Below are 23,924 nucleotides of genomic sequence, written 5' to 3'. Positions count from 1 at the left end.
TAGGACAGACCTCTACGTGGAATCTTGGTGGTAGGACATGGGACAGACCTCTACGTGGAATCTTGGTGGTAGGACAGATGTCAGCCTGGGATTTTCTTACCCGTTTTATTCTCATACAGGAAATAGCGGTGACACCACTGTCACACAATAGCGATGATTGGGACACATCTGTGGAGCAGCAGGAAGAGGTCGGTGGAGATGGAGTATGAATGCAGTCATCTCCATTACACAGAACTGCTGAGCAGGCTGCCGGCATGGGTGGGGGAGGGGGATATCCAGAATACATAAGCAGCCGACAAGCAGCCACTGCAACCTAGTGGCAGAACGGAGGGATGGAGGAGGAACGCTCTGCGGGTGGAGATCACACTCTGTACTGAGATATGGAGGAGAACACCAGATTCTGGGATTGGGAATTCGCCAATAAATGATCTCAGCATTCAAGTCTTCCCTTTCTTCATAATACTTGTAGGACCCAACCCCCTGCTCCTGTAATCATCTCACCAAGGCCGACCACCAGCCACAGCCATCCCCAGCAAGGCCGACCACCAGCCACACAGCCGTCCCCAGCGAGGCCGACCACCAGCCACAGCCATCCCCAGCAAGGCCGACCACCAGCCACACAGCCGTCCCCAGCGAGGCCGACCACCAGCCACAGCCATCCCCAGCAAAACCGACCATCAGCCACAGCCATCCCCAGCAAAACCGACCACCAGCTACAGCCCTCCCCAGAAAGGCCGACCACCAGCCACAGCCATCCCCAGCAACGCCGACCACCAGCCACACAGCCATCCCCAGCAAGGCCGACCACCAGCCACAGCCCTCCCCAGCAAGGCCGACCACCAGCCACAGCCGTCCCCAGCGAGGCCGACCACCAGCCACAGCCATCCCCAGCAAGGCCGACCACCAGCCACACAGCCGTCCCCAGCGAGGCCGACCACCAGCTACAGCGCTCCCCAGAAAGGCCGACCACCAGCTACAGCCCTCCCCAGAAAGGCCGACCACCAGCCACAGCCATCCCCAGTAATGCCGACCACCAGCCACAGCCATCCCCAGTAACGCCGACCACCAGCTACAGCCGTCCCCAGCAAGGCTGACCACCAGCCACACAGCCGTCCCCAGCAAGGCCGACCACCAGCCACAGCCGTCCCCAGCAAGGCCGACCACCAGCCACAGCCATCCCCAGCAAGGCCGACCATCAGCTACACAGCCATCCCCAGCGAGGCCGACCACCAGCCACAGCCGTCCCCAGCAAGGCCGACCACCAGCTACACAGCCATCCCCAGCGAGGCCGACCACCAGCCACAGCCCTCCCCAGCAAAACCGACCACCAGCTACACAGCCATCCCCAGCAAGGCCAACCACCAGCTACAGCCGTCCCCAGCAAGGTCGTTCGGTTCACTGTACCCATTGTGGTCGATTTACTAAAGGCAAACAGGCTGTTCACTTTGCAAAGGAATGTTCCTCAAAGCTTGACCAATGAGAGGAAGCTCTGCTGACTTCCACCATCCAATCATGTGCAAGCAAAAATAATAATTTTTTTTTCTATGTTTCTTGTATGTGATTGGGTATGCATTGCGAAAGCGAACTTCCCCCACCTTCAGTAAGCTCAGGGAAAAATTCCCATGCAAGTCGAACAACCGATTTGTCTTTAGTAAGTAACCGTGGTGTATCATCTCTGACGTCATACGGGACGCCGCGTGTCTACAGGGAGGCTTGGGTGCGGCACTCTGGTAGAATCCCCGAACATGGCCTATTACCGGATCTTCAGAACAGAAGCAGGCAAGAATGAAGCTTGGGAAGATCCTTGCCTTGCATTGGATCGTGTGTTGCCGTCCATCAAACCCCGCCATGTTGCCTTGCATTGGATCGTGTGTTGCCACCCACCAAACACCGCCATGTTGCCTTGCATTGGATCGTGTGTTGCCACCCACCAAACACCGCCATGTTGCCTTGCATTGGATCGTGTGTTGCCGTCCATCAAACTCCACCATGTTGCCTTGCATTGGATCGTGTGTTGCCGTCCATCAAACACCGCCATGTTGTCTTGCATTGGATCGTGTGTTGCCGTCCATCAAACACCGCCATGTTGCCTTGCATTGGATCGTGTTTGGCCGTCCATCAAACACCGCCATGTTGCCTTGCATTGGATCGTGTTTGGCCGTCCATGAAACACCGCCATGTTGGCTTGTATTGGATCCTGTGTTGCCACCCACCAAAAACCGCCATGTTGCCTTGCATTGGATCGTGTGTTGCTGTCCACCAAACGCCGCCATGTTGCCTTGCATTGGATCGTGTGTTGCCATCCACCAAACACCGCCATGTTTCCTTGCATCGGATCGTGTGTTGCCACCCACCAAAAACCGCCATGTTGCCTTGCATTGGATCGTGTGTTGCCATCCACCAAACACCGCCATGTTGCCTTGCATTGGATCTTGTGTTGCCATCCACCAAACACCGCCATGTTGCCTTGCATTGGATCGTGTGTTGCCATCCACCAAACACCGCCATGTTGTCTTGCATTGGATCTTGTGTTGCCATCCACCAAACGCCGCCATGTTGCCTTGCATTGGATTGTGTGTTGCCGTCCACCAAACACCGCCATGTTACCTTGCATTGGATCGTGTGTTGCCGTCCACCAAACACCGCCATGTTACCTTGCATTGGATCGTGTGTTGCCGTCCACCAAACACCGCCATGTTACCTTGCATTGGATTGTGTGTTGCCGTCCACCAAACACCGCCATGTTGCCTTGCATTGGATCTTGTGTTGCCATCCACCAAACTCCACCATGTTGCCTTGCATTGGATCTTGTGTTGCCGTCCATCAAACACCGCCATGTTACCTTGCATTGGATTGTGTGTTGCCGTCCACCAAACTCCACCATGTTGCCTTGCATTGGATCTTGTGTTGCCATCCACCAAACGCCGCCATGTTACCTTGCATTGGATTGTGTGTTGCCATCCATCAAACACCGCCATGTTACCTTGCATTAGATCGTGTGTTGCCGTCCACCAAACACCGCCATGTTTCCTTGCATTGGATTGTGTGTTGCCGTCCACCAAACACCGCCATGTTTCCTTGCATGGGATCGTGTGTTGCCGTCCACCAAACACTGCCATGTTGCCTTGCATTGGGGGTGCCATTCACAATCCCACTGCAGCACAGCACGGCATGTTATGTGCTTTATCGCACAGTGCAGTAACGTGCACATTGACCGCAACTCCGAAGTCCAAATGGGCCCTCAGGATTCGGTTGAGGTCAATAATGAAGGACACACGTCTGGTGAGAGTTTTTGGGTCATCTTGGAGGAGATCTGTCCTGAAAGTCATATACGAGGCGGGATCAATACGTTTCAAGTTTTGTAACACGCCAACAGATGTTACCAAGCACCTCCAGGACTGCTGAGGCATCTGTTGTTGCTGGTGATGTATTTTTGCAGGGGGGTCTATGGTTGCTGGTGGGGGATATAGTGTTACTGGGGATGGGGCTTATGTCGCTGGGTGGTCAATTGTTACTTGAAGGGATCTATTGTTGCTGGAGGGTATTTTGTTGGGGGGGGGTCCATTGTTGGTGAGAAGGGGGAACCCAGTTCTGGCACCTCCAGCACTAGATCTATGTAGTGGCAAGAGTTGCTGGGGTGAGCTGGAGAGGCTATTGATGCTGACTGCTGAGGCATCTGTTGTTGCTGGTGATGTATTTTTGCAGGGGGAGGTCTATGGTTGCTGGTGGGGGATCTAGTGTTGCTGGGGATGGGTCTTATTCTGCTGGGTGGTCAAATGTTACTTGAAGGGATCTATTGTTGCTGGAGATCTATTTTTGCAGGGGGAGGTCTATGGTTGCTGGTGGGGGATCTAGTGTTGCTGGAGATGGGTCTTATTCTGCTGGGTGGTCAAATGTTACTTGAAGGGATCTATTGTTGCTGGAGATCTATTTTTGCAGGTGGGGGGTGTCTATGGTTGCTGGAGGGCGATCTAGTGTTGCTGTAGATGGGTCTTATGTTACTGGGTGGGATCTATTGTTGCTGTAGATCTATTTTTTCAGGTGGGGGTGTCTATGGTTGCTGGGGAGGTTTCTGGTTGCTGGAGGGCAATCTAGTGTTGCTGGGGATGGGTCTTATGTTGCTGAGTGCTCAATTGTTACTGGGTGGGATCTATTGTTGCTGGAGGGGTGTTTTGTTGTGGGGGGAAGGTCTACTGTTGCTGCGGGGACCTCTTGTCACTGGCTGCAGGGGATCCATTTTACTGATTTTCCAAATTCCATACAAATTACTTGGCACCACAAAATAATAGCCGGGTCTGTAGTCTATAAAAGGGGCGGTACTGGGAGGCGGGTAGGGGGTGGAACCAAAGGGTGGTGCACAGAGGTGGGTAGGGGGCGGAGACAAGAGGTGATTTGGAAGGGGGGGGGGGGGGGAGTTCCTGCATCTGTCCACATATACAGTCAGGTCCATAAATATTGGGACATGGACACAATTCTAACATTTTTGGCTCTATACTCCACAATGGATTTGAAATGAAACGAACAAGATGTGCTTTAACTGCAGACTGTCGGGTTTAATTTGAGGGTATTTACACCCAAATCAGGTGAACGGTGTAGGAATGACAACAGTTTGCATATGTGCCTCCCACTTATTAAGGGACCAAAAGTAATGGGACAATTGGCTTCTCAGCTGTTCCATGGCCAGGTGTGTGTTATTCCCTCATTATCCCAATTACAATGAGCAGATAAAAGGTCCAGAGTTCATTTCAAGTGTGCTATTTGCATTTGGAATCTGTTGCTGTCAACTCTCAAGATGAGACCCAAAGAGCTGTCACTATCAGTGAAGCCATCATTAGGCTGAAACAACAAAACAAACCCATCAGAGAGATAGCAAAAACATTAGGCGTGGCCAAAACAACTGTTTGGAACATTCTTAAAAAGAAGGAACGCACCGGTGAGCTCAGCAACACCAAAAGACCCGGAAGACCACGGAAAACAACTGTGGTGGATGAGCGAAGAATTCTTTCCCTGGTGAAGAAAACACCCTTCACAACAGTTGGCCAGATCAAGAACACCCTCCAGGAGGTAGGTGTATGTGTGTCAAAGTCACCAATCAGGAGAAGACTTCACCAGAGTGAATACAGAGGGTTCACCACAAGATGGAAACCATTGGTGAGCCTCAAACACAGGAAGGCCAGATTAGAGTTTGCCAAACGACATGTAAAAAAGCCTTCACAGTTCTGGAACAACATCCTATGGACAGATGAGACCGACATCAACTTGTACCAGAGTGATGGGAAGAGAAGAGGATGGAGAAGGAACTGCTCATGGTCCTCAGCATACCACCTCATCAGTGATCATGGTGGTGGTAGTGTCATGGCGTGGGCATGTATGGCTGCCAATGGAACTGCTTCTCTTGTATTTATTGATGATGTGACGGCTGACAGAAGCAGCCGGATGAATTGTGAAGTGTTTCGGGAATATTATCGGCTCATATTCAGCCAAATGCTTCACAACTCATTGGACGCTTCACAGTGCAGATGGACAATGACCCAAAGCAGACTGCAAAAGACACCAAAGAAGTGGAATGTTCTGCAATGGCCAATCACCTGACCTGAATCTGATGGAGCATTTCACTTGCTGAAGACAAAACTGAAGGGAAAATGCCCCAAGAACAAGCAGGAACTGAAGACAGTTGTAGTAGAGGCCTGGCAGAGCCTCACCAGGGATGACACCCAGCGTCTGGGGATGTCTATGCGTTCCACACTTCAGGCTGTCATTGACTGCAAAGGATTTGCAACCAAGTATTAAAAAGTGAAAATTTGATTTATGATTATTATTCTGTCCCATTACTTTTGGTCCTTTAACAAGTGGGAGGCACCTATGCAAACTGTTGTCATTCCTACACCGTTCACCTGATTTGGATGTAAATACCCTCAAATTAAAGCTGACAGTCTGCAGTTAAAGCACATCTTGTTTGTTTCATTTCAGATCCATTGTGGTGTATAGAGCCAAAAATGTTAGAATTGTGTCCATGTCCCAATATTTATGGACCTGACTGTATACATTGTATCTACATGCAGTCCAGTCTGTATACATTGTTTCCTCTCTTCCAGCCTTGATGGACGAAACGCGTCAGGACTTCTCTAGAGCCTCCCGCCTGATCTGTCATGTGAACGATGAACATTCCGAACTCGGATCGACTTCCTGGCCTGCGGACTAAGCTGGGAATAAATAATCGTCCGAACCCCTTATGATCGCTTAACACACGTGTGTGGCAGGAAAAGGGGCGGGCTCTACTGCCCTCGTGCTGCTGGGCAGCCAATGTCTATTGGCTGGGGGCGTGTCCACTGCGCACTCCGGGCACAAAGGTCGATCTGTCATAGACGGCTCTCAGGGGCGGTTCACACTGCAACGTTTTTTGCGCGTTCCGGTTTTGGTTCATTTCAATCGGCTGCCAAACGCGTTTTTTTACAGATGACGGCGCGCCCAACCGCAGGGTACTATGCGTCCCGGAGGCGGGGAATGCGCGTCGTTTGCTGCATGCGTTTGGGGTGCGACTAACAATGAGTGTCTAGCAAGGGCGGTGCGTTCGCACACCGCACCTTCTCCCGGGCCGCGCCCCGCACCTTCCCCCGCATCTTTCCCCGCACCACGCCCGAGTGTGAACCACCCCTAAAGATCGACTTCAAGTCATGTGAGCGGTCATATGATCCTTCACACCCCCTGAGCATTCGGGACCTCGGGGTGGGTGGGAAGGGATTAAACCGCTCCCCCCTTCTGAGTCCCCCATTGTCTCCTCCCCTTCTGAGCACTGCCCCTTAACTCCGCCCCCTACCCAACTCCCAGCCCCGCCCCATGTGGTGCTAAATAATTTGGATGAAATTTGTTAATAACAAGGAAAGCAGTAAAAAAAAACCTCCAGCCAGCAACAATAGATCTCCTACACAAAAATAGATTCCCCACACATTATATCCCCCACAGAACAATAGATCCACACACAACAATAGATCTCCCGCACGCAACAATAGAGATTCCCCCATGCAACAATAGACTACCCCATCAACAAGAACCCTACCCCAGCAACAATAGATCCACCACACACACACACACCAACTCATCCCCAGCAACAATAGATCCCCACACAACAATAGATCCCCTGCACAACAATAGACTCCCCCATCAACAAGAACCCCACCCCAGCAACAATAGATCCACCACACACACCAACATATCCCCCAGCAACAAGAGATCACCACACAACAATAGGTCCCTTACACAACAATAGACTTCCCCATCAACAAGAACCCCACCCCAGCAACAATAGATCCACCACACACACCAACATATCCCCCAGCAACAATAGATCACCACACAACAATAGGTCCCTTACACAACAATAGACTTCCCCATCAACAAGAACCCCACCCCAGCAACAATAGATCCACCACACACCAACTTATCCCCCAGCAACAATAGATCACCACACAACAATAGATCCCTTACACAACAATAGACTTCCCCATCAACAAGAACCCCACCCCAGCAACAATAGATCCACCACACACACACACCAACTCATCCCCCAGCAACAATAGATCCCCACACAACAATAGATCCCTTGCACAACAATAGACTTCCCCATCAACAAGAACCCCACCCCAGCAACAATAGATCCACCACACACCAACTTATCCCCCAGCAACAATGGATCCACCACACAACAATAACCCCCCCCCACTAACAATATATCCTCACACTAACAATAGACTACCCCATCAACAAGCACCCCACCCCAGCAACAATAGATCCACCACACACACACACCAATACATACCCCAGCAACCATAGATCCTCCACACAACAATAGATCCCCACACAACAATAGACTACCCCATCAACAAGTACTCCACCCCAGCAAAAATAGATCCCTCTTCACCATCAGAATATTCCCTGCAGCAACAATAGACTCCTCACACAGCAACGATGGACCACCCGCAACAAAATACCATCCCCAACAACAATAGATCCCCCACACAACAATAGACTACCCCATCAACAAGGATCCCATCCCAGCAAAAATACACCCCTCTCCAGCAACAATAGATCCCCCACACAACAATAGACTACCCCATCAATGAGGACCCCATACCAGCAACAATAGACCCCTCTCCAGCAACAATAGACCCCACCAGAGCAACAATTGACCACCCACAACAAAATACCATCCCCAGCAACATTAGACCCCCAGCAGCAACAACAGAACTCCCAGCAGCCAGCATCAATAGACCCTCCAGCAGCCAGCAAGCTCCCCCTCAACACTAGATCCCTAAAGCAGCAATAGATCCCCTCACCGGAACACGAAGGACTCTCTCTGTTCCCTCCTTCTCCTGTAAGCTGCCAAAACACTGTCCTTCCCATCCCCCAGGGTATGAAACATGTCAGGATCACAGCGACTGGCGCACAGTGCATCGCTCTATCGCTCTTGTCCCACGCAGGACCACGCGAACGATTCTATCCACATATTGTATTCAGTAGCAGCGTATGGAATCCACGGAACGCCCTCCGAATAAATACACAACAAAGGTGATGGAGATCTCTCCGGGGTTCCGGAACGGAGCCTCTCATTCTGCGCCACGTCACTTACCCACGTTGTCTGTCACTTGGTACGAGTCTTTAAAATCTTTCATTCTGAATCCGATGACATCGATGAAATCTTCAATGAGCCTAAAAAGGTCTTTGACACTCAGACCGGCCTGCAGAAAAAAAAACAAATAATATATAAATATATCAATACTGAATGATAATAATAATAATAATAATAGAGAAACTCAGTTTTATAATAAAGTTAACTTTAACACACGATAATATTTATTAATTCATTATTGAAGCCTAACTGTGAACTCATGTTTTATTATTATTATTTATGGTATTATTAATAATAACAGCAATAACAACATAAAAGGTCAGTTTAAAAATTAAACTTTAACAAATAAAAAGGCTTATTAATAGTAGTAAAATAATAATAATAAAAGAACAGTTTAAAACTTAGGCTGCAATAATTAACAACTATTTTGATGTTAACTTTTTTTTTTAACTGTGCTTTTATATATTGTTATTATTATTATTGCTACTACTATTATTAATAATAATATAATAATAATATAATAATAATAATAGTAATAATAATATAATAATAATAATAGTAATAATATAATAATAATAATAGTAGTAATAATAATATAATAATAATAATAATAGTAATAATAATATAATAATAATAATAGTAATAATAATATAATAATAATAATAGTAGTAATAATAATATAATAATAATAGTAATAATAATATAATAATAAAAATAGTAATAATAATATAATAATAATAATAGTAATAATAATATAATAATAATAATAATAGTAATAATAATATAATAATAATAGTAATAATAATAATATAATAATAATAATAGTAATAATAATATAATAATAATAATAATAGTAGTAATAATAACTCTTATTTTTATTTGTTACATTTTTAAACTTTTATATTATTACTATTCTTCTTCTTCATTATTATTATTATTATTATTATTATGATAAAGAAGAAGAAAAATAGTAATAATATAAAAGTTTAAAAATGTAACAAATAAAAATAAGAGTTATTATTACTACTACTATTATTATTATTATATTATTATTACTATTATTATTATTAATAGTAGTAGCAATAATAATAATAACAATATATAAAAGCACAGTTAAAAAAAGGTAACTTAAACACATAAAAATAGTTGTTAATTATTGCAGCCTAAGTTTTAAACTGTCATATTATTATTATTATTATTATTATTATTATTAATAATAATAACAGCAATAACAACATAAAAGGTCAGTTTAAAAATTAAACTTTAACAAATAAAAAGGCTTATTAATAGTAGTAAAATAATAATAATAATAATAATAATATGACAGTTTAAAAACTTAGGCTGCAATAATTAACAACCAATTTGATGTTAACGATTTTAAACTGTGCTTTTATATATTGTTATTATTATTATTACTACTACTATTATTAATAATAATAATAATATAATAATAATAATAGTAGTAATAATAACTTTTATTTTTATTTGTTACATTTTTAAACAGACCTTTTATATTGTTACTATTCTTCTTCTTCTTCATTATTATTATTATTATTAATATTATGATTATGAAGAAGAATATTAATAATATAAAAGTTTAAAAATGTAACAAATAAAAATAAGAGTTATTATTACTACTATTATTATTATTGCTATTATTATTATTACTATTATTACTATTATTCTAATAATAATAATGAACAATTTCAAAATGAGTCTTCAATAATGAATAACTAATGTTAGGTGTTAAAGTTAACTTTTTTTTAAACTTTGTTTCAGTGTTTTTATATTATTGCTATTATTATTAATAACAATAATTATATATATATATATATATATATATATATGTATATCTATATAAAAATAATAATATAAAAACACTGAAACACATTTTAAAAAAAAGTTAACTTTAACACCTAACATTAGTTATTATTTATTTATTTATTTCAGGTACTTATACTGCGCTGTCAATTTACGCCGCGCTATTGAAGACTAATTTTGAAACTGTTTATTATTATTATTATTATTATTATTCTTAGAATAATAGTAATAACAAAGAAGGTTTGTAATAATAACTAACAAATAAAATCAGAATTACAATTTATCTTAGTTTCAGTATTATTGAAGTGCGTACGCCGCGTTCTGCCCCCTCTTCCCCTCCCCAACGGATGGGTCGTCATCGGGGTCTTCCAGCCCAACGCTTTGCGCCCCCCGCCGCGCTCAGTATTTCAGGTAAGTGCAGTCCTGCCATTAAAAGCCTCTTGAAATAAGATGTTTCCGGAGAGGCCTCATTCCGGGGCGGTAATAATAAGCAGATAGGCAGAAAGCCTCAAATTAGTCTTTATCTTTCTGATATTCTTTCCCAATGTCCTGTTGTCTTGACAACCCGGCGGAGACGCTGCGATTCAGATGTTGGTAAGGATCCTGACAATGATAATAATGTGGTGGTGGGGTGGTGGTGTTGGGGGGGGGGAGGGGAGGTGGTGGTGTTGGGATGGGGGGGGGGGGGGGCGGTAGCGCGGGGCGGCTGTACTGCAGCAAATTTCAATGTATTCACCTTGAGATGACTGTTGGTTTTCCACATCTATAATGTGTTGGGTTTTACATCAAAACAAGGTCACATGACACAACTGATCCCTTCACAATGATACATTGTAGCAGCCTGCAGATATTCAGATCAGAAGAAGACGATTCCCAACCCGATGTGACCTGACGTTCGATGTACTGAGATGGTAAAGCCGATGGAATCTGTGATCACCGCTCTGCTCAGAGCCAGACGCCGGCCACAAGAACTTTTATTTATATATATTTGCCTCGCCAGCCACAAAAAATTCAATGACACCTTGTCTGATCCTTGCAATCCTAGATATTACCCTGTAAAGGTATGTACATGGCAGAGCTGTGGGAGGGTCCAGCACACCCCATCCAATACTGGCTGCCTGAAGAAAACTATTGGAGCTCCCACAATGTACCCCGTGGGCTATGGGGGGGACCTTCTCATAGGATGCAGAGCTCAGGCCTGAGCCAATCACCAGACCAAGACACCGTCACATGACATCATCAAGCCCCAACATCAATCCAATGCGGAAGCACCAACATCAATCCAACACGGAAGCGCCAACATCAATCCGACACGGAAGCGCCAACATCAATCCGACACGGAAGCGCCAACGTCATTCCAACGCGGAAGCACCAACATCAATCCAACACGGAAACACCAACGTCAATCCAACACGGAAACACCAACGTCAATCCAACTTGGAAGCACCAACGTCAATCCAACACGGAAGCACCAACATCAATCCAACGCGGAAGCGCCAACGTCAATCCAACACGGAAGCGCCAACGTCAATCCAACACGGAAGTGCCAACGTCAATCCAACACGGAAGCACCAACATCAATCCAACTTGGAAGCACCAACGTCAATCCAACACGGAAGCACCAACGTCAATCCAACACGGAAGCGCCAACATCAATCCAACGCGGAAGCGCCAACGTCAATCCAACACGGAAGCGCCAACGTCAATCCAACACAGAAACGCCAACGTCAATCCAACATGGAAACACCAACGTCAATCCAACACGGAAGCGCCAATGTCACACCAACGCGGAAGTGCCAACATCAATCCAACACAGAAACGCCAAAGTCAATCCAACACGGAAGCGCCAACGTCAATCCAACACGGAAGCGCCAACGTCAATCCAACACGGAAGCGCCAACGTCAATCCAACACAGAAACGCCAACGTCAATCCAACACGGAAACACCAACGTCAATCCAACACGGAAGCACCAACGTCAATCCAACACGGAAGCGCCAACGTCAATCCAACACAGAAACGCCAACGTCAATCCAACACGGAAGCGCCAACGTCAATCCAACACGGAAGCGCCAACATCAATCCAACACAGAAACGCCAACGTCAATCCAACATGGAAGCACCAACGTCAATCCAACACGGAAGCGCCAACGTCAATCCAACACAGAAACGCCAACGTCAATCCAACACGGAAGCGCCAACGTCAATCCAACACGGAAGCGCCAACATCAATCCAACACAGAAACGCCAACGTCAATCCAACATGGAAGCACCAACGTCAAACCAACACGGAAGCACCAACATCAATCCAACACGGAACAAATCTTGAACCCAACAAGAACGAGAGGGTAGCCAAGGTGGTGAGTAGCAGATCGATGCAAAAAGGGGAGGACCTGCAACCTATGCTGCTGGCTATATCTGACCAATGTCGTCACCACTATCCCCGCCCCTTCCATTTCATAGCCAATGGCAGCTCAGGGAGCTGTCATTGGTTTCGTGTTGCCACCAGGGATTGGCCGTGTGCACCGGGTCATCGGGGGGGTTTTATCCCGTGAGTCGGCGCCGAGCATCGTGATTAAAGATGGATTTACGAGGGATTTCTTTTTTTTTTTCGGATAAAGGGTTGAGGTTGTCTTCATTTCTGGCTACAACCAGGGGCGGACTGACCATTCGGGCACCCGGGCACTGCCCGAGGGCCCGGGGTAAGTAGGGGGCCCCATGAGATGCCCCTGGTACCTTTCATAGGCTTTTTTGGGTGTGGTTTGAGTGTGGGTGAGGACATGGGCCTCATGATTTCCTATTGCCCGGGGGCCCCATGAGTTGTCAGTCCGCCCCTGGCTACAACTCTTTTTTTTTTGGTGGATTATTAAAGGGTCTTCCAGATTCTGATAAGCCCATGGGCCCCACAGACCCCCCACGACCACTGGGCCACGGTCGTGGGGAAGAGGTCCTCATCAACACAGGGACAAGGTCCTTTGTATGACTTCTTAAAATGTTTTTTCTTTGTAAATATCAGTGATAAAAAACATCCCGGCTCCTGGCTCAATGGAACTACAAAAGAATCCCGGGTACCCGTTCCTCAGGGCAGGGCCCACCTCCCCCGCTAGGATATTTTTTGACATCCCCCTTGCATATCAGCCTAGAAAATGATTTAAGTATGGAGGAGATCCAGGTAACAGATGGTCGGCTCATTGGTGGTCGTGTAGACGACTGTGCTGGACTGGTGAACCACCTAGGGCAGTGGTCTCCAAACTGTGGCCCTGGGGCTGGATGTGGCCCTTTGTTTGCCTTTATCCGGCCCTTGGGGAACTATTCCTCCCACTGATACAAGATTCTATTCTGCTAACTGACACCTACACTGGGGCACCATGTCTACCACTGACACCAATAATGGTGGACCATTCCTTGAAATGATACCGACGTTGGGGCACTATTCCTCCTCCTAATACCAAATCCCACCGATGCCAGGAAAATCTCCGCTCCCCCTGGGACCAGTCCAGCCCCTCTAAAGTCTGAAGGACAATAAACTGGCCCTTTGTTTAGAAAGCTTGAAGACCCCTGATTTAGGGGATTGTTGGTGGACTTATGTGATCCCTATGGTACTCTACGGGGTGGGGGGGGTCCCTAAAGGTGGACAGTGCTGGTGGATCCAATTAAAGTTCTGTAGCCGCCATCTTCCTGTTATGACATTGAATGCCGTTTCAGTTGAAGTGACTTGAGTCAGTATGGAGGAGCGCCAGGTAACAGATGGTCATCTCGCTTGGTGGTCATGTTGACGACCACGGGGTATTTTGTTGTGTGTGTGTATGTGGGGGGGGTCTATAGTTGCTGGGGGTGGGGGGGTATCTTGGTTTTTTTTTTATGTCGGAAAAAATAAAAACCGCACAGGCGATCAAATACCACCAAAAGAAATCTCAATTCGTGGGGAAAAAAGTATGTAAATGTAATTTGTGTGCAGCGTTGCATGACCGCGCAATTGTCAGCTAAAGTAACGCAGCGCCGTATCGCAAAAGATGGCCGGGTCAGGAAGGGGAAACCCTCTGGAGGGGGAGGAGTTAAAGTGGAACTTCCCCTTTTGGGTGGAGCCCCGCTTTAAATTTGTTTTTGAATTTCGTTTCGTTATTCCGGATTCGTTTAAATTAGTTATTTTTGTCCTTCGTTAGTCGGGTGCGTCTGAATCTCCGAATAACGAACACATTTGTCTGAATCTCCGAATATCGAACACATTTGTCTGAATCTCCGAATATCGAACACATTTGTCTGAATCTCCGAATATCGAACACATTTGTCTGAATCTCCGAATAACGAACACATTTGTCTGAATCTCCGAATATCGAACACATTTGTCTGAATCTCCGAATATCGAACACATTTGTCTGAATCTCCGAATAACGAACACATTTGTCTGAATCTCCGAATATCGAACACATTTGTCTGAATCTCAGAATATCGAACACATTTGTCTGAATCTCCGAATAACGAACACATTTGTCTGAATCTCCGAATATCGAACACATTTGTCTGAATCTCCGAATATCGAACACATTTGTCTGAATCTCCGAATATTGAACACATTTGTCTGAATCTCAGAATAACGAACACATTTGTCTGAATCTCCGAAAATCGAACACATTTGTCTGAATCTCCGAATAACGAACACATTTGTCCGAATCTCCGAATAACAAACACATTTGTCTGAATCTCCGAATAACGAACACATTTGTCTGAATCTCCGAATAACGAACACATTTGTCTGAATCTCAGAATAACGAACACATTTGTCTGAATCTCTGAATATCGAACACATTTGTCTGAATCTCCGAATATCGAACACATTTGTCTGAATCTCCGAATATCGAACACATTTGTCTGAATCTCCGAATAATGAACACATTTGTCTGAATCTCCGAATAATGAACACATTTGTCTGAATCTCCGAATAACGAACACATTTGTCTGAATCTCCGAATAACGAACACATTTGTCTGAATCTCCGAATAACGAACACATTTGTCTGAATCTCCGAATAACGAACACATTTGTCTGAATCTCCGAATAACGAACACATTTGTCTGAATCTCAGAATAACGAACACATTTGTCTGAATCTCCGAATATCGAACACATTTGTCTGAATCTCCGAATATCGAACACATTTGTCTGAATCTCAGAATATCGAACACATTTGTCTGAATCTCCGAATAACGAACACATTTGTCTGAATCTCCGAATATCGAACACATTTGTCTGAATCTCAGAATAACGAACACATTTGTCTGAATCTCAGAATAACGAACACATTTGTCTGAATCTCCGAATATCGAACACATTTGTCTGAATCTCCGAATATCGAACACATTTGTCTGAATCTCAGAATATCGAACACATTTGTCTGAATCTCCGAATAACGAACACATTTGTCTGAATCTCCGAATATCGAACACATTTGTCTGAATCTCCGAATAACGAACACATTTGTCTGAATCTCCGAATAACGAACACATTTGTCTGAATCTCCGAATATCGAACACATTTGTCTGAATCTCCGAATATCGAACACATTTGTCTGAATCTCCGAATAATGAACACATTTGTCTGAATCTCCGAATATCGAACACATTTGTCTGAAATTCGATTCGGAACGTCACGAGCCGCACGTGTCTAGCCAATCCTGACCACAGAGAAAACGTGAGAAATATCGTCTCTTACCGTCTGTGCCTCCTCCCACTTGTCCCGGTTCTCGTCGGATAGAAGGTTGCTGATGACTTGCACAAAGTTCTGGAGGGAGTGAAGAAGCAGAGAAGATTCGATCAGTGTTGGAGGAGAACGAACAAACAGACAGATTGGGAGAACAGATTGATATTCACTAGATGCAATGTCAGGTGTGATCTCAATTCGCAAATCGCATCTGAAATCGCAGCGGTATGACCGGGCACTGAATGTATTGGTCACCAGTCACCCCGCTGCGATTTGAAATCTCACGATTTGTGTGCAATTTCAGGTGCGACTTCTGGAAACAGGTTCTCTTTAAGGGGGGATATCAGGTCCCAGACACCCTCCATGCAGATTGTCTTCTATTACATTCTCTTTTCATTACGTCAGGCACTTCCCCAGACAAATGTCCACACGTCACATTCACAACTACCAGACATTGATCGCTCCGGTCTCCTCCATTCATTGATCTGTGAGCTCCCTGCCTCCTACTTCAAGGGTCACAATGTCTCATCACTGAGCCTTTCATAGGGATGAAAGAGATGGAAGGAAGGAAAGATGGAAGGAAGGAAAGATGGAAGGATGGAAGGAAGGAAAGATGGAAAGATGGAAGGATGGAAGGAAGAAAAGATGGAAGGATGGAAAGATGGAAGGATGGAAAGATGGAAGGATGGAAAGATGGAAGGATGGAAGGAAGGAAAGATGGAAGGATGGAAGGAAGGAAAGATGGAAAGATGGAAGGATGGAAGGAAGAAAAGATGGAAGGATGGAAAGATGGAAGGATGGAAAGATGGAAGGATGGAAGGAAGGAAAGATGGAAGGATGGAAGGAAGGAAAGATGGAAGGATGGAGGGGATGGAAGGAAGGAAAGATGGAAGGATGGAGGGGATGGAAGGAAGGAAAGATGGAAGGATGGAGGGGATGGAAGGAAGGAAAGATGGAAGGATGGAGGGACAGGAAGGAAGGAAGGAAAGATGGAGAGGATGGAAGGAAGGGAAGATGGAAAGATGGAAGGAAAGGAAGGAAGGAAAGATGGAAGGATGGAAGGAAAGGAAGAAAGGAAAGATGGAGAGGATGGAAGGATGGAGGGGATGGAAGGAAGGAAGTTATGATGGAAGGAAGGAAGGATGGAGAGGATGGAAGGAAGGAAAGATGGAAGGATGTAGGGGATGAATGGATGGAAGGAAAGATGGATAGATGGAGGGGATGGAAGGAAGGAAAGATGGAAGGATGGAGGGGATGGATGGAAGGAAGGATGGAGGGGAAGGAAGGAAGGAAGGAAGGAAGGAAGGAAGGAAGGAAGGAAGGAAGGAAGGAAGGAAGGATGGAGGGGATGGAAGGAAGGAAAGATGGATAAATGGAAGGATGGAGGGGAAGGAAGGAAGGATAAGAAGGGAAGGAAGGAAGGAAGGAACAAAGGATAAGAAAAGGAAGGAAGGATGGAAGGATGGAAGGAAGGAAGGAAGGAAGGAAGGAAGGATAAGGAAGGAAGGAAGGAAGGAAGGAAGGATAAGAAAAGAAGGAAGGATGGAAGGAAGGATGGAAGGATGGAAGGAAGGAGGGAGGGAGGGAGGGAGGATGGATAAGAAGAGAAGGAAACATAAAAGAAAAAGACTAAAGACTTTGAGAGGTAAAACAAGGAAACAGATATAGTAAATGAAGGAAGGAGGGATTAGGATTTTCCATTTCGGTGAGATACTCTCAAAGAGTGAAGAACTTTGTAAAGGGATGCAGACCCTGCACCTTTCCTCATTAGAAAACTGCAAGTCCGTCAGCCGATTCATAATGAAGAAGTCGCCTCCATTCAGATTTACTCTGAACATTGACATTACGCAACAAACATTTTTTCAGAGCAGAAACTTGAAGGAATCTGCAACAAAGTTTGTTCAAATCCCTGCAATGTGCGTTGATCACCCGGGGGGGGGGGGGGGGGGATTGTTTTTTATCGCCACTTTCATTTCATTGCTGCCAGATTACAGATACGTCTCGGTATCATTTTTCTTGGTACTCTAGGAGGTCATTAAGTTCTGAGAAGGTCTCTGAGAATTAGTGACCGTTAGCTGCTATGCTCCACGGATGGAGGTCCACATGCCTTACAAAATAAATGTTGGCGTTCCTCTCCACCTACCTGGATGTCATTGGAGGTGGGGCTGTGGTATGGCCGGCGGAAAATCTCCGTCATATTTCTCAGACAGTCCACAGTGGATAGAATATCTCCGCTGTAACTGGCTCCTTCCTGAGTGACGTCTACGAGATTCTGCAACACTGCCGAGACTCCTTCTCCTTTCTGCCCCCTCTGAGCTTTAGTCAGGTGATCCCGAATCTGGAACAGTCAGCACATAAAATAAACCCAAACTGAGCTTTTCAATATAGCCGAAAAACAATAATATTCAGCCTGTGGTAAGTGATGGACCTCTGGACCACCTCATCATGTTTGGATCTCTCAGAGAGAAGTGGTGAGACCTCTGTGCATGAGTTTTCAGGTCAGTACATCTGTTGTGGCCAACACAAGAGGTTCCCACTCTCCTTTATGGAATTTTTATTCATTTTTCATCTTCCAGAATTCAAGAATAGCCGGAACATTGCAAGGTGGCCAACAACTCCCAACATTTCAACATGGACCAAACCAAAACCAAGGTCAATGACAGGGGAACTCATTTCTGAAATCCAAAAGAAATGTAATAATCCAACAGGCAACTAAGCTCACCAGACCCCACCAATAACTACAAATTACAGTAACAATTTGGGTGTATTGATCCTTTACAGGACACAGTTTGAAGGATCGGTCCAATCCCAAACCGATCTATTAGCTGTAGGAAAACATTGGTGGTTTAAATAATCCTCCGGCTTATTATTTCTTTCAGGAACTCTAGGAAATAGGTCTACCACCTGTCCTACCTGTCCTACCTATCCTACCTATCCTACCCTTCCTACCTGTCCTACCTGTCCTACCTATCCTACCTATCCTACCCTTCCTACCTGTCCTACCTGCCCTACCAATCCTACCTGTCCTACCTATCTCACCTGCCCTACCTATCCTACCTATCATACCTATCCTACCTGCCCTACCTATCATACCTATCCTACCTGTCCTACCTATCCTACCTCTCCTACCTCTCCTACCTGCCCTACCTACCCTACCTGTCCTACCTATCCTACCTGTCCTACCTGTCCTACTTATCCTACCTGTCCTACCTGTCCTACCTATCCTACCTGTCCTATGTATCCTAGCTGCCCTACCTGTCCTACCACATCATCAATGTACAAAAATAGCTTCATTGAGAGGTGACTTGAAAACACCATTTTGAACATTTCATCCTTTCTCCAGAAGTCTCTCCAGCGGTGATCTGAGTTTCCAGCCCCACCTACCAGGTAAAATAAGGCAATAAAGCCTGAAGAAAAAAATGGAAACTAAAGCAGCCACCACATCTAGGGACTAGAAGGATTACCTACATACAAAGCCATCCACAATTCTGGCCTCCCCTTCCCTTTTCTGCCAATTCCACCCCACGAGGTTCCAGTTGCCCAGCAATTCAAAACACTAACAAAAGCATACTGTTCCATCCGCAAGTCTGCCGATCCTTCCACTAGCTTCCACTCAGTGTCCGTTCATTGTCCTTCACCCCTCCCTGTCAATCCCTCCACTGGCCTTCACTTAGTGTCCTCCTCTGCTCCCTACCAATTCCTCCACTGACCTCCACTCTGTGTCCTCCACCCCTCTATGCCAACCCCTCCACTGGCCTCCACCCCTCTCTACCAATCCTTCCACTGACCTCCACTCTGTGTCCTCCACCCCTCTCTGCCAACCCCTCCACTGACCTCCATTTATTGTCCTCCACCCCTCTCTGCCAATCCTTCCACTGACCTCCATTCAGTGTTCTCCACCCCTCTCTGCTATCCCTTTCACTGGTCTCCACTTAGTGTCCTCCTCCACTCTCTACCAATCCCTCCACTGGCTTACACACTGTGTCCTCCACCCTTCTCTGCCATGCCCTGAACTAGCCTACACTCAGTGTCCTCCACCCCTTTCTGCCAATCCCTCCACTGGCCTCCATTCAGTGTCCCTCACCCCTCTCTGCCTGTCCATCCACTGGCTTCCAATCACCCAAAAAGTCTAAAACACAACAACATACAAAGCCATACACAACTTTGCCCCGAGCTACATCACCAAGCACATCTACAAACATCACACAAACCGTCCACTTTGCTCCACCCAAGGCCTCCTGCTATCTAGACCCCCTCCTCTCCTCCTCCCATGGTCACCTCCAGTGCTTCTCCAGAGCCTATCCCATTCTCTGGAACTCCCAACCCTAATCTGTCCAGCTACCCACATGGAAGAAAAATATATTTGAAATATACAGTTGCAAAAAAAAGTATGTGAACCCCTTGGGATTACGTGGAGTTTTGCATGAATTGGGCATAAAATGTGCTCTGAACGTCATCTAAGTCACAACAATAGAAGAACACAGTCTGCTGAACATAATACTACACAAACATTAGATGTTGCCATGGTTTCATTGCACATAACATGTAAACATTCACAGTGCAGGGAGGAAAAAGTATGTGAGGCCCTAGCTTAATGACTTCTCCCAGAGCTAATTGGAGCCAGGAGTGAGCCAACCTTGACTCCAATCAGTGTGATGATATTGGATGTGTTGCTGATACCTGTTTTGGGTTTACTGGTTTCAAGAAGCACTGTCTGATGTGAACCATGCCTCGCAGAAAAGAGCTCTCAGAAGATCTACCATCAAGAATTGTTGACTTGCATGAAGCTGGAAAGGGTTACAAAAGTATCTCCTTGAGCCTTGATGTTCATGTGTCCACGGTAAGACAGACTGTCTACAAATGGAGAAAGTTTAGCACTGTTGCTACTCTCCCTAGGCGCGGTCGTCCTGTAAAAATGACTGCAAGAGCACAGCGCAGAATGCTGCATGAGGTAAAGAAGAATCCCAGAGTGTCAGCTAAAGACCTACAGAAATCTCTGGCACATGGTAACATTTTTGTTGACACATCTACAATCAGGAAAACATGAAACAAGAATGGAGTACATGGGAGGACACCACGGAGGAAGCCATTGCTGTCCAAAAAGAAGATTGCAGCATGTTTGAAGTTTGCAAAAGAGCACCTGGATGTTCCACAGCACTACTGGCAGAATATACTGTGGACAGATGAAACCAAGATTGAGTTGTTTGGGAAGAACACACAACACTATGTGTGGAGAAAAAAAGGCACAGCACACCAACATCAAACCTCATCCCCACTGTGAAACATGGCGGAGGGAGCATCATGGTTTGGGGCTGCTTTGCTGCCTCAGGGCTGGACGGATTGTTGTCATTAATGGGAAAATGAATTCCAGAGTTTATCAAGACATTTTGCAGGAAAACGTACGACCATCTGTCCGCCAACTGAAGCTCCGCAGAGGATGGGTGATGCAGCAGGACAATGACCCAAAGCATACAAGTAATTCAACAAAACAATGGCTGCAACAGCACAGAATACACCTTCTGGAGTGGCCCAGTCAGAGTCCTGACCTCAACCCCATTGAAATGCTGTGGCATGACCTTAAGAGAGCAATTCACACCAGACATCCCAAGAATATTGCTACACTGAAACAGTTTTGTGAAGAGGAGTGGTCCAAAATGACTCCAGATCGTTGTGCAGGTCTGATCTGCAACTACAGGAAACGTTTGGTTGAGGTTATTGCTGCCAAAGGAGGGTCAACCAGTTGCCTCTTCGTGAAGTCTAAAAGGCTGAAGTGTTACTTTCTCCATCAACTCATCCCTCGGGGTTATTACGTTTATACCACTTGCCCGTCCCTATCAGATTGTAAGCTCTCACAGTGAGTAGAGCCCACCTAAGGCTGGCCATACACGATACAATTTTCTGCCCTATTTCCTTTAGATTTACCTTCAACTATGTAGTGCACGGGCCGGCCTAATTGGATACAATTGAAAGTGTTGCTCGGTTTGACCTCATATTATATGATTTTTGGTAAATCTAAATCAAAAATCTCAAGAAAATTGTATAGTGTATGGCCGGTCTTACCCTGTTGACCTGATTGGTAACACAAGGGTTGCGGCTCAATAACTCCTGTATAATAATAATAGTCAGGTGCAATATATAACAATTTTGTCTTTGCGTTTCGATATAATGAGGCCCTCCGCCCAATCAGGCGATGTTTTTTTGCATAGCTCTGGCAGACAATAGTATTGCGTGGAATGCGGCTGACGCGCTCTCGCCGTAATGCCATTTCCTTTGAGCTCGGAATTGTTTCAGCGCAGGAAAACCTTTGCACAGCCGGAATAATGAGCTCACAAAGGTGCCTATAATTTAGAAGGAATTACAGTGGCCTGCTGGGCACATTACACATCCCAGCCGAGGCTCCGAGGATCCGCAAAGAGGCTTTAAGACTCCACAACGTGTGTTATTACTGTGTGCAAAGTGCTTCGGATTACAGAGGAAACCTGGAGGAACAAATTGAATTAAATGAGAAATAACAAGACTGCGGTGAAATGCCAGAGACTTTATTTGTTTCTTACCATCTGCTGAATATTCCGGTAGTCAAGGGAGACACATTTGATGTATGTTGGAATCTCCCAGTACGCCTCTCCCACCTCATCCAGAACGCACTTCCGCAGAATGAGACCTGAAAAGGGAGAAAATGCACTTCGTCTAGAATTACTGCTTTAAAGGGCACCTGTCTTGTATCGCATCACTGAGAAGGCAGCCTATCCATTCGATAGAGAGCGGTGACATCACTGAGAATGCAGCCTATCCGTTCACTAGAGAGCAGTGACATCACTGAGAATGCAGCCTATCCATTCACTAGAGAGCGGTGACATCACTGAGAATGCAGCCTATCCGTCCACTAGAGAGCGGTGACATCACTGAGAAGGCAGCCTATCCGTCCACTAGAGAGCGATGACATCACTGAGAATGCAGCCTATCCATTCACTAGAGAGCGGTGACATCACTGAGCATGCAGCCTATCCATTCACTAGAGAGCGGTGACATCACCGAGAATGCAGCCTATCCATTCACTAGAGAGCGATGACATCACCGAGAATGCAGCCTATCCATCCAATAGAGAGCAAAGACATCACCAAGAACGCAGCCTATCCATTCACTAGAGAGCAGTGACATCACCAAGAATGCAGCCTATCCATTCACTAGAGAGCGATGACATCACCGAGAACGCAGCCTATCCATTCACTAGAGAGCGGTGACATCACAGAGAATGCAGCCTATCCATTCACTAGAGAACGGTGACATCACTGAGAATGCAGCCTATCTAATCACTAGAGAGCGGTGACATCACTGAGAATGAAGTCTATCCATTCACTAGAGAGCGGTGACATCACTGAGAATGCAGCCTATCCATTCACTAGAGAGCGGTGACATCACTGAGAATGAGCCTATCCATTCACTAGAGCCTATCCATTCACTAGAGAGCGGTGATATCACCGAGAACGCAGCCTATCCATTCACTAGAGAGCGGTGACATCACCGAGAACGCAGCCTATCCATTCACTAGAGAGCGATGACATCACCGAGAACGCAGCCTATCCATTCACTAGAAAGCGATGACATCACCGAGAATGCAGCCTATCCATTCACTAGAGAGCGGTGACATCACCGAGAACGCAGCCTATCCATTCACTAGAGAGCGGTGACATCACCGAGAACGCAGCCTATCCATTCACTAGAGAGCGGTGACATCACCGAGAATGGAGCCTATCCATTCACTAGAGAGCGATGACATCACTG

General features: G+C 45.7%; 1 protein-coding gene across 1 annotated transcript in view; it reads right to left on the bottom strand.

The window, feature by feature from the left end:
* LOC149435389 (adhesion G protein-coupled receptor B1-like) overlaps positions 1 to 23,924 on the bottom strand; it is a gene marked incomplete at its 5' end in the record, with an annotated part of 89,801 nt that overhangs the window by 27,305 nt on the left and 38,572 nt on the right. The window contains 4 exon segments of the mRNA XM_089662703.1: positions 8,627 to 8,735; positions 16,155 to 16,223; positions 18,286 to 18,480; positions 22,697 to 22,803. Coding sequence (XP_089518829.1) covers positions 8,627 to 8,735; positions 16,155 to 16,223; positions 18,286 to 18,480; positions 22,697 to 22,803 — 480 coding nt within the window.

The sequence above is a fragment of the Staurois parvus genome, unplaced genomic scaffold (assembly GCF_062004578.1).
Source record: "Staurois parvus isolate SC_StPar_1 unplaced genomic scaffold, SC_StPar_1.0 ptg001522l, whole genome shotgun sequence".
NCBI classification, from domain to species: domain Eukaryota; kingdom Metazoa; phylum Chordata; class Amphibia; order Anura; family Ranidae; genus Staurois; species Staurois parvus.
Note: the sequence above shows the minus strand (reverse complement) of the source record. Positions and strands in the feature narration are given on the sequence as shown.